This window comes from Camelus ferus, chromosome 12 (genome assembly GCF_009834535.1).
Source record: "Camelus ferus isolate YT-003-E chromosome 12, BCGSAC_Cfer_1.0, whole genome shotgun sequence".
In the NCBI taxonomy this organism is placed as follows: domain Eukaryota; kingdom Metazoa; phylum Chordata; class Mammalia; order Artiodactyla; family Camelidae; genus Camelus; species Camelus ferus.
Window position 1 is genome coordinate 42,313,054 of NC_045707.1, and position 12,017 is coordinate 42,325,070.

The 12,017-nt window shown below is 32.8% G+C and overlaps 1 protein-coding gene across 2 annotated transcripts in view; it reads left to right on the forward strand.

The window, feature by feature from the left end:
• The window catches only part of UHRF1BP1L (UHRF1 binding protein 1 like), a 93,420-nt gene extending 83,196 nt beyond the window's left edge, over nucleotides 1-10,224 (forward strand). For both annotated transcript variants that reach the window (XM_032493559.1, XM_032493558.1), the window contains 2 exons: nucleotides 4,514-4,707; nucleotides 6,403-10,224. In XM_032493559.1, the coding sequence (XP_032349450.1) occupies nucleotides 4,514-4,707; nucleotides 6,403-6,522 (314 nt within the window). In that variant the 3' untranslated portion in view covers nucleotides 6,523-10,224. The remainder of the gene's footprint in view (nucleotides 1-4,513; nucleotides 4,708-6,402) is intronic.
• The last annotated feature ends 1,793 nt before the right edge of the window (nucleotides 10,225-12,017 follow it).

Consider the following 12,017-nt stretch of genomic DNA (forward strand, 5'->3'; position numbering starts at 1 on the left):
TAGGCCCCTTTATACTTTTTTTTTTGCTGCTTATCATGGTACTTCACATTTCTTGGGAAAGTCTTAAAAACAATAACTGGTTTTGCAGTAAAAACTTTAAAGATAAACTTCAAATAATTTTTCAGAATATTACAAAGTTGCACTACAGTTTCTTCTTTCTCCAGTGAAATATGGCTAATTAGATAATAACACTACTAATAAGAGAAAAAGACAGAAAATGTTTGTTGTGTATGTGTATATATATATGGAGAGGGGGTGTATGCTATGCTATCTACCGTTAATTACTTTTAATAGTAGTGTACTGGCTCTCAACATTTTTCCACCCAACACACCTGGGATCTGGCGTACTCCAATCTGGAACAGTGGCCATTATGGCATTGATTCTCAACCAAAAGGGTTGTGAGGTACTGCCTCCCAACAGATTATATCAGATTGTTGTGGGCAGGGGAGGCACTGCATATGTAAAGATCTGTGATGAGAAACTCTTTGCCATATACATCTTGGAATCATTGCCATAATGCTTCCAATCTGGGAATGAGGGAAGATTTTCTTTCTTTTTCTTTTTTTCTTTTAAATTACTAAACCTACAGAGAAGCATAAAACCTTAAACTCAGAAGAGTACCTGTATGACACTCAGGGAAGACAAATGAGTAGACATCTTCTATTTGAATCAACAGAGAACTATTAAAATCTAGATTTAAAGTAAAATATTTATTGAACACCTACTATGGTACTAATAACAATTAATATTTGAATAATGGTTTCCAGTTTGTAAAATTCTTTTATGTTAAATATTAACTCACTTAACTCTTAACCATAACTTTGAGATAATTAAGGTAAATATTCTTATCACCTCCATTTTGCAAATGAAGAAATTGAAGTTTAGACAAGTTGAATGTCTTGTTCAAAATGAAAGATCTAGAAAGTAAGTAGCAGAGCCCGTGCTAGGGGAATAGTATATGTTGCTGTAGGATGCTGCACATTTCACCCATGAGGGACATGGATTTGTTCATCAAAATGTGTTATAATAACTAGAAGGAAACTCTTAAAGTAAATAAAAGAGAATAAGTCTTCCTATAGTAATAGACTCCAATCATCCCTGTCATTCACAGGTTATCTCCTTTCCCATTTATTTCCAGTCCCTCCCATCTTTTTACTTTCTTCTTCCTGCCTCTTCTGCCCCATTTCCTCCCTTATCTCTTTTTTTCCCTTTGTGCCTCCTCCTACCTACTTACCTCCCTCTTTTTTTTTTTTTAATTGAAGTATAGTTGAGTCACAATGTTACATTGATTTCAGGTATACAGCATAGTGATTTAGTATTTTTACAGATTATACTCCATTAAAAGTTATTACAAGATAATGGCCATAATTGCATGTGCTGTATAACATATTCTTGTTAGTTATCTATTTTATACATAGTAGTTTGTATCTCTTAATTCCATACCTCTAATTTGTCACTCTCTGCTTCCCTCTCCCTTTTGGTAACCACTAGTTTATTTTCTATACCTGTGACTCTGTTCTGTTTATAACAGCACTATTTACAATAGCCAAGTTATGGAAGCAATCTAGATGCCTATCAACAAACGAATGGATAAAGAAGACATACACATACATACAATGGAATATTACTCAGCTGTAAAAAAGAATGGAATCCTGCCATTTGCAGCAACATGAAAGGACCTAGAGAATATTATGCTAAGTGAAATAAGTCAAACAGGGAAGGAGAAATACTATATGATTTCAGTTGTATGTGGAATTTAAAAAAATACTACAAATGAGTATATATGCAAAGCAGAAACAGACTCACAATCACATCTCCCTTTGTCTTCAGTTGCAAAACCAAAAACCACTCCTCTTCCTGTTTTCCCATCCTCCCTTCTCTTTCCTCCACTCTCCAACTCTCTCTCTTCCCTCCTTCTCTATCTCGTTCCTTCTTTTTCTCTCCCCATATTTCTTCCTCCTTCTTCCTCTCTCCTCCCCTGTTCATTCCTCATTTCACCTCGCAGTGATTGCAATAAAATAGGTTTCAGAATTGTTTGGTCAGTGTTTTTTTCATGATTCTTAGGATCCCTTGAGCAGTGAGATACAGGCTAAATAGCATTAAACAGAATGGGCCTCAGGTCCTACAGCCTATATAACTCAGCTTTTTTTTTTTTTTTAGTTCATATTTATATGTCAGGAAGAGTTTTTTTATATTTAAAGGAAGAGTTTTGCTCCTTTAAAAGTTTAATAACCAGAAGTATGTTATAAATTACCAATCAAGTAGTATTTTAGGAGTGTTTAGTTTTTTGAGGTTTGAAAGAATAGAGAATTTGACTTTACCATGACATAGTACTTTAGGATTTCTCTTTGTCACTACCAGGCTGAATGGTGTGCTGGTCTGAAGCAATACAACAGTTTTGGTAGTTTTTTTCTAGTTAATACTACTAAAAACATAATTGGTTCAGGGCAATACTGTAAAAAGTAGTTTCTAAATTAAGACCGTTATAATAAAATGAAATCAAGAACAGACCAAAACTCAACTTGATGGCACTTACCCATATAGATAGAACTGTTCCACTTTTGTATATACAATGAGGGCAGAATTGATTGAAGCATTATGGAGGGCAATTCGGTGATATGAACAAAAGCTTTCACAAATGTTTTTATTATTTATTTTGCTAACCCCTGTGGGCATCTTTTTAAGGGGGAAAATTATGTTGAGCAGATTTTCCTCTTTTGTCTGCTCAGTATAATTTAATTTGGTGAACTGCTGTTCTATCATGACAGTTCCATGTGATTTTAGTGGACCTGGCAATCATATAACCCTATCACAAAAGTGGGAATGAGCCCAGCTGGGCCAATTAAAAGATTTCAGTCCTTGGGACACTGTGAGTGATAGATGAGTTGACTGTATCTCAAGCATCCTTTTTTGTGAATTGAGAAGGACACTGAGAGAAAAGGAGTCACAGGCTGTAAAACTTTCTTGTTTGGGGTCGCCAGAGGCTACCTTTACCATCATATGATTGAACCCAACACAAAGAAGAAACATGGACTTGAGAAGTAGAGATAGTTAGGTTCCTAAAATGACACTCCTGAGGATATCATGTGAATTCCAGTATCTGGCCATGCCTGAAGGACTTGGACTCCTCTGTTACAGAAACAAATACATTTCCTTTTTTAAAAACAAGTTTGACTTGGGCTTCTGTTCATGTGGTCTGCCTATATGCAATTCAAAAAGTAAAAAAAAATGTTGATATGTAAAAATATTCCCTGCCTTGTTTTTTGTAAGTACTTCTTAACTAAAAACATTTTCGAGATATAATTCACATACCATACCATTCACCCAATTAAAGTATACAATTCATTGGCATTTGGTGTGCTCAGAAATGGAGCAGCCAGCATGACAATCAGTTTTAGGACATTTTCATAATCCTCAAAAATACCCATTCCTACTACCAGACTCTCCCCATTACTCCCAGCTTTAGGCAGCCACTAGTTTACTTTCTTTTTCTGTAAATTTGCCTACCCTGGACATTTCATAAAAATGGAATCATACAATGTATAGTCTTGTATTGCTTCTTTCACTTAACATAATATTTTTAAATTTATTCATGTCATTGCATGTATCAGTACTTCATACCTCTGTATGGCCAAATGATGTTTTATTCTATGGACATACTACATGTTGTTTATCCATTCATTGCTTGATGGTTTTGAGTTGTTTCCACTTTATGGCTGTTACGAATTTTACTGCTGTAAACATTCATGTATAAGTTTTTATTTCTCTTGGGTATATATCTAAGAATGGAATTATTGGGAAATGTGGCAACTCTTTAACCACTGAGGAACTGCCAGACTGTTTTCAAAAGTGGCTGCACCATCCTACATATTCACCACTACAGTATGAGGGTTCTGACTTCTCCACATCTTTGCCAACAGTTGTAATCTGATTTTTTGATGATAGTTATTCTAGTGGGTATGAAGTTGTTTATCATGGTTTTGATCTACACCCCTACTGGCATCAAGCATCTTTTCATATCTTTATTGGCCATTTGTGTATCTTTGGAGAAATATCCATTTACATCTTTGATTATTTTTAAATGGGTTATTTGTCTTTTTATTTGAATTTTAAGAGTTCTTTATATATTGCATAAATAAGTCTCTTATCAAAGATATGATTTGAAAATTTTTACTCTCATCCTATTGGCTTTTTAAATTAGGTATATAGTAATGTCCCCTCTTTCATTTCTGATCCTAGTAATTTTTGTCCCTTTTTATTTTTTGGTTTGCATAACTAAGGTTTTATCATTTTGTTTATCTTTTCAACAGACGAGCTTTTGGTTCTTATTTTGTTCATCTTTTCAGTGAATGAGCTTTTTTGTTTTATCGGCTTTCTCTGTTATTTTTCTATTTCATAATAATATCTTCATACTAAGAGATATATTCATTTTTAAATTCATTTTTCACAATAGAACTGAAAATTTATCAAGTATTTTGAACTGTTATCTGAGGATTGTATTTGTTTGATTAGATTCTCAGTTGCTTCACACTGGAAATGATTTGAGAGAAAATGTCAAAAGTGATTCAGTGCTGCTCACCAGTGGAAGGTGTGACCTGAGGAAACAATACAGTGTCACTCAAGCCACTCAGACGAGTCCGGAGGTTCCTTGGCCTTTCCAGTCATTTAACTTTCCTGAGTGCTCCATTGACTTCACTAGGGAACAGGTAATGGGAAAACTAATTCATTCTCTTTCCGTTTCAGCAATTAAAATAAATATTAGATATTAAATAGTTAAGACATTATTTACTTATTTAAGTTATGTTTATTGAGCACATTTTGTGCGTGGCACGGTGGTAGATGCTATGGATATAGTGTTGAGCAAGGTGTAGGGACTTTCCCAGCCTTCACAGAGGTTCTAGTCTAATGGGAAGATAAAGGAGTAAATACAAGATTTTCTGGAATCTAGGAAGGCTTCCTGGAGGATGTATTCACTTTGAGGTCTTAGTTTTAAGTTGCAAAAGTATTGTAATATTTCAGAACTTTGGAAAAAATATTTTAAAACAACTCTAATAGAGTCTAACCTCTTGCAGTACTCAGTATTTAAAATTTTTCCTCTCAGGCTCTTTACATAATTTTTATAAACAATTATTATTCTAGTATATATACTGTGTTTTTTTACTTGTTTGACAGATTTTTCTATATTTCCATATATGCTTTGTATTTATTTTATTGTTGTTTTGAAGTATAATTGATGGTTCATATTTATTGTTAATGGCAGACTAATGTGGATGTGGATGTACTCTCATTTTCTGAAGGTTCCTCTTAACATTTGTTAATATTTGAGTTGCTTCTTATTTTTTACTGTTATAAGTAAAATGTCTAGCAAAATTTTACTTTTCTATGATAGAACCACAGAATGAATTCATTTTTTCACAGGATTTGTTGGATGTCAACTTTGAGGTAGGGATATAGAATTGGAACAGTATACCACCCTATCTACTGAGGAATTCAAAGTTTGGTGGAAAAGATAAGAGTGTGTAATCGGTAGTCACAGTGTACTGTGTCAAGTTCTGTATGTAGTAGAGTTTGGGGAATTATATAGTTAAATACCCATCGTAGTCTGTAAGGCAGTCACTCTTAAGTGGGACTAAAAGAAATCTGAGGACTTTTTGAAATTAAATGCATGTATTTTAATGTATCTGTGTAAATGCATTTTTCTTTGGAGAAAGTCCTTAGTTTTATCACATCTTCTTAGTTAGCGGTTGGGGGATGGTTCTAAGACGATAAAATGCTTGAACTAAGTCTTCAAATGAGGGAAGACCTGTTGACATCTAGATGAAAATGTCTAATGAGATATTCAGAATGTGGGTTTGGAGCTCAAGAGAGGCTTGTGCTGGATCAGGCTATCTATGATTGTTGGAGCCACAGGAACATATGAGATCATCTAAGAGTGACTCAAGTAATAAGAGAAAACCAAATATGGACTCTACTAGAATATAAAAAATGTAAGGGGAAAGATGGAAAAGTCCATAGGTGGAGAAGGATAAACACGAACGATCTGTGGTATAAAAAGCAAAAGAGGAGAGAAGCTTAGGAAGTAGAGAGGAAGTCAGCAGTGTGTAAAGCCACAGAGAGGTCCAGGGAAGTTGAAATTAAACAAAATCATGATTAGATTTGGAAATTAGGAGTTAATCAGCGTTTTGAGTTGCTGGATCAAAACTTATGAACATTTTAAAGTGCTTGATTTGTGTTTCCACATAGCTTCTCAAAGCAATTTTCAGCTTAAGTGCACCATCATCAGCATTGGGTAATTTTATTGTCTCACATGCCACACCTTTATATATATATATCTATATAAGTAGTCTATGTTTTCTGAAAATGGTTAAATTTTCTTATTTTCTCCAAATATATCATTTCAGCTCATGGAAGAGAATGAATCTCTTAAACAGGAATTGGCTAAAGCTAAAATGGCTCTTGCAGAGGCTCATTCAGAAAACGATGCTCTTCTTCATCGTATAAAGAAGATGACAATTGAATAGCAGAAGTGGCAATCAAAAGCTCAAATTATAGCTCTGGAGTACAGAGGTTATATTTATAATGTGATGTTACCAATTAGTGGAAGACTTTCCTTTTCATCAAAAGACAATAAAATGAAATAGAATGTGATGAGGTGGTGACTATTCCAAAGCCAGTTTAAAAAATCCTAGGTACGGGCCTTACAATCTTTTGGGTTGTTTTGTGTTTTGGGGTTTAACCCTGTTTTAAACTGGTGTGACACAGGAAAATCAACACATACTGTAAAATAATTACATGCCTAATGAATATGAGGTGTCATTTCCTAATTTTGATATTACATTATAAGCATTTTTTTAAAAAGAAAAATGAAAACCTGTTGTGTTCCCACAGATTGCTGAATTTATTTATCACTATTTGTTAATAATTTACTATTATTTACAAAAATTCAAAGGCTTTCAGGGCTAATGTAAAATAAAGGGTTACATTTTAAATGTTATTAAAATTATGTATTTAAATCTGTAACTATTTAATTACTGTAAAAAAGTCAAATCAGATTAATAAATTACATAATTACTGGGTTTGAAAATTATGGAAAATCATCACCCTACTGAACTTATGAAGTAACTTGGAAATGTGGAAGGAAATCATTTTAAATGATGGGTAAGCTGTATAAGTTGAAGCTATAATATACAACAAAAAAGATGGTACAAATTTTAAAATAAAAAGCACAAGCTGTGAAAAAGCAAAGCATTAGAGTTATATGGTCAACTGATTTAAAAGCATTTCTTGTACGTTCCTTTAAATGTTTATTCTTAGAAGTAGGAGAGTAATTTAACTATCCTGCTAAATTTGGCAGCATTTGTAACTCTAAGAATTTTAATTAATACTATTTGTATTATTTCTTTACCTTCATCTTTCCTCTAAGGAGGGGAATGTTTTCAGAGAATTTTCTTTTCACATACATAGAACAATTTCATACCATTCGTGTAATATCATATTAGGTGGATATTTGTACATATCAAATTTATAATACTAGTTTTGATTAAAGTTCTATGTGACATATATTATTGTCTATAAGAAGAGTAACTGGTAAATATTGAACTCTATTTTCTAGGGATTGTTAAGGTTGAAACCAGCATGAGAGAGAATCTCAATCACATATTATGAAATAAAAGTTCATGAGTGTTTAAGAAACAGAAGCTTTTAACAGTTTAAAATATATTTCTGATTGAATTAAACTAAGTGGCGTGTATTTTAAATTCATGATAGAACATGAAATAGCTGGACTACGCTTTCTTTAAGATACTTGAAAATTTTCAGATTTTCAGCCACATTAAGACACTTATTGGTGCTGTGTTTGGCATGACTTATATACCCATCCCTCTGTCTAAGTACTTGGAGGGGAAAACATATTTCATTTTACATTAAGTGCTGGAGTGATTTTAGATTTTATTGAAAGCATTGCTGGCCTTTCTTTTTTCTATAATGTCCATTTTTGTGGATATTATTTTAAAATGCCCTGTTTTAGGAGCTAAGGATACAGCAAAGAACAAGTTAAATTGTTAGTATTTTACCTCAAAGTATTTTAAAAGTCATGTTCAGCCATTTTAATCTAAGGTTATTATATAGTCTTAGATTAAAAGCATCGGTCTAATTAAGGATTTCCATTCTTAGTAGAGTACTTTTGATCTGTAGGTATATATTCAACAAAAGCAGTCTCTGTTACAGAAAAGCAGGATTGATGCGACCTTCAGTTCTTCAGAGTTCACAGTGTTTCTCAGGCTTGACCTCTGTGCTCTATATAAATTTTAAATTATAATTTAATTAAAATAAATCATAAATTTTATGATATAATTATTTAATGTTATAGAAGCTGAATGTTTTTCTTATTCTTTTCAATTTATTTGGCCTTCTCAAGAAAATCATATAAATAGTAGAGATAATAATTAATATGGGTCTGAGCATTCTATATGCTTTGTTGGATTTTTAAAAATGTATAGTGATTACTATTTTTATAGAGATTTAAAATTCATTAAACACTTGCAAAAACATGATCTCATGTAATTCCCACAGCAAACCTGGGAGGTAGGTATTATTCATATTTTAAAAGTTGAATAAAACCCCTAAAGCTCAGAAAGAACAAGTGACTTGACTGAAATCATAATTAATAACCTGCTCTTTTGACTTCAATCCCAGTTATATGCTTTTATTTTACCTTACTCATTATTTCACAGATTTTGCCAGAGGTAAGGAAAGAAATCACTTCTGTTTTTCTTTTAAAGATAAGTAGAATACTTTTAAGGTGTGTGTGTGTGTGTGTGTGTGTATGTGTGTGTGTGTGTGTGTGTGTGTATTATTCAAATTACTTAAAAGATAAGGGAGAATTTTTGTTTGATGTAAAAAAACATTTTCTTGGTATCTTGTATATATTTTTCTTTTCTCATTTTATGCTAAAATTCAAAAGATCACCATGTGAAATTAGTTGTGATGAAGCATTATTTTTGTTTAAGCCATGGAAGAATGACTGTGTATGATTGCAGGCAAATATATATGGAAAAATTAACCAGAAACTCCTTCCTGGGTTTTTATTGTAGTTACTGTTAACTCAATACTTGTCAATACAGGAGTTAAGACTTCCTCTTTAACAGGTTTTTATTAGCATATCCAATCTAATCAAAGTACCACCATTACTCTGGTTCCCAAGCTAGTGACCTAGAACTCATCTTAGTCACCTTCATCTCCCTAACTGTCACCCCACCCCATCAGTTCATTACCAGGTCCTGTCATCTTACCTTGTAAATTTGTCTGCTTCTCTTCACTCACTACCTTCCTCATCTAAGCTGTCATCAGCACTTTTTGCCTGCATTTCTGCAGTTGCTTCCTAACCGGTGTTCCTAAGCTACTCTGGCCCTCCTAATTCATTCTTTATGCTGCAGGCAGAATTCTCTTTTGTGAAATGCGGTTTTAACCAAGGCAATCCATCTACCCCCAGACTCATCTCTAGCTTTAAACATTTTAATGGTTTTTCATTGCTCTTTTGATGAAAACAAAAATATTTTATGTGACCTATGAGATCACATATTAGGGCCACTATTTATAGGATAATTCTGAACATTAAAAGACTTAATGTCTCAAAACATTAAAACAGTGGCTGGACATCACCTTAAAAAGCACTCAATTCTCAATAAAAAAAAAGTTAAAAAAAAAAGCACTCAATAGAAGTTGGTTATTATTATTACTGGTTAGTCTCATTGTGCACCGTGTTTCACTTTCTGTTCTACCCTCATTGCCCTTTAAGTACTGGAGTAAGTGAGAAAAAAAGTGCTGCTTCCACCATAGGAATCTTTGTTCATGCTGTTTCTTTGGCTTGAAATACCTTTCCTGTTCATCGCCTAGTTAATTCCTCTTTGCCTTTCAGATCTCAGTTCATTTATCACTTCCTCAGGGAAGCATTCTCTGATTTCTGTCACAGACTGAGACCTGCTGTTAAACATTATCACATAAACACATACGCCTACTTAGCATTGAACATCTTTGTAATTTCATATATATTTGTTTGATTAATGAAGACCCTCTAGATTGTAAACTCCATGAGGAAAGGAATTGTGTTTTTGTTGTCATCATTCAACTTTGTATTCCTTATGTCTCATACAGTGTCTGGCACATAGTAGGTGCTCAATAAATCTGCTGACAGAATAAAATGAATGGATGAGGTATCAAGGATATTTTTCAGGTATTGAGTTCTTCCTCTCAGCTGGATTGGGGAGATGAAACATAGGCATAAAAGTAGGCAGTGGTAGTTATTAAAAAGGACAGACCCCTTGAGTCCATAGAGAAAGAAAAAAGTAGGGAATGGAGAAATTTGCCATACAATGTATTGTTTTGAATTTTGAATATCTGAAATTCTAGTTGACTTATCACAAATATTCACAAACAGACAATTAGCACATCACTTCACACAACTGCTACAGTTCCAGAAAGTCACCTGGCTTTCATTGTAACTCATGGTGTTGTGGCTGTTGAGAGCTGCCAGTCTTGTCAGCTAAAAAGAATGGAGATAAGGCCAAAAGAGTAATGACTGAAATAATTTTCAATTTTAAGAAATTGGTACACAAGATCAGTTGTGCCTAATTTCTTGAAGTGTAAACAGTCTCATTTTAGCTTGCACATAGAAATGCTAAGGAGAGTAAAATCTGAGCTATGTTTCAATTTCCTTTTAGAATAAAATACCAAAAGTTGGAATTATACAGGATATAGAGAAACACTAAGGCAGTACTGTTTTTAAAATACTAATTTCTTCATTAAGTTATCAGACTTGATATTTTAAAATATTTTTGCTGCTTTTTTGAGAAGTACTAAAATTAAGGTAACATGAAGCAAGTATGTAAGCATGATGGTTTTTATAAATCATTATTATCTAATAGATCATCATAAAGTGGAGGGAAATTCACGTTATTGTTACAATATGGAAATTTAACATGTGCTGCCAACACTACTGTGTAGTTTTGATAGGTTTGAGAATTTGAAACTTTTTATGAGAAAAATTTTAAGGGGTATGAAATCAACTGAATGTCTTTTTTTCTGTTTGTATAATATGATGATTTTTTGGTCTTAGAAGAAAATGTATCACTAAATCACCAAGAAGAGTAATCTGGGTTTTAAAAGATTCTGAAAACATTTAGACAAAAAGGCAATGCTAAATAACTTACACTACATTAACTTTTATTCTCACTTTGCTTGTGTCATCAATCAAAAGTCAATTTATTCTTTCCAAGAAGTTATACTAAACCGATTGAATGGTAAGTAAATTTCTCATTCTTGACTTTAATTCTTCACTGTTTGTGTGAAGACATATTTGATCATTTAGGTGAAGATACTTCGGTGTTTTGGAGGTTAGTAGAGTATAGTGAGGTAACTAACCATCTTGCAACCATTTAGCAGAATTGTTGAGAACTCAAATACTGAATCACAACTGTAATTAAGACTAAATGAGAATTAAAAAAATAAAAAGACACATGAATGAAGAGTTAAATAAACAGAGATAAGAATTATCCCTGAATGATATAGGTCAAATAAATTTATAAGGGTGTGGTCAAAGTCCATCTTTCACAATATTTAAAACCAATTAAAATAGATGTATAGTATAATCAGAGCTGGATCTTTAAAAGGTAACCATAGTGAACAAATCCAGGGCAATGTAATAATGTTGAACAAAACTGCAATAATTAAGCACGTGAGAGAAATCGATGACAAGGAATTCACTTGGTGTATCATGAATTAAAATCTAAAGCACAAAATTGAAATGGACAGAATTTCAGTTTAATGTATAAAAATTGGTACATGCAGAAATTCATTATTCAATAAATAATATGGCTACAAAAGAATATTGGACTCTTATTAAGGTTCTAATTTCGACTTGAAAACTGACACTTGCTGTTATTGGAGATATTTTATTGGCATAGCAATAATTTTGTAGCATCCTAGCATTTTGTCTGAAAAAATATACTTGCTTTATAAT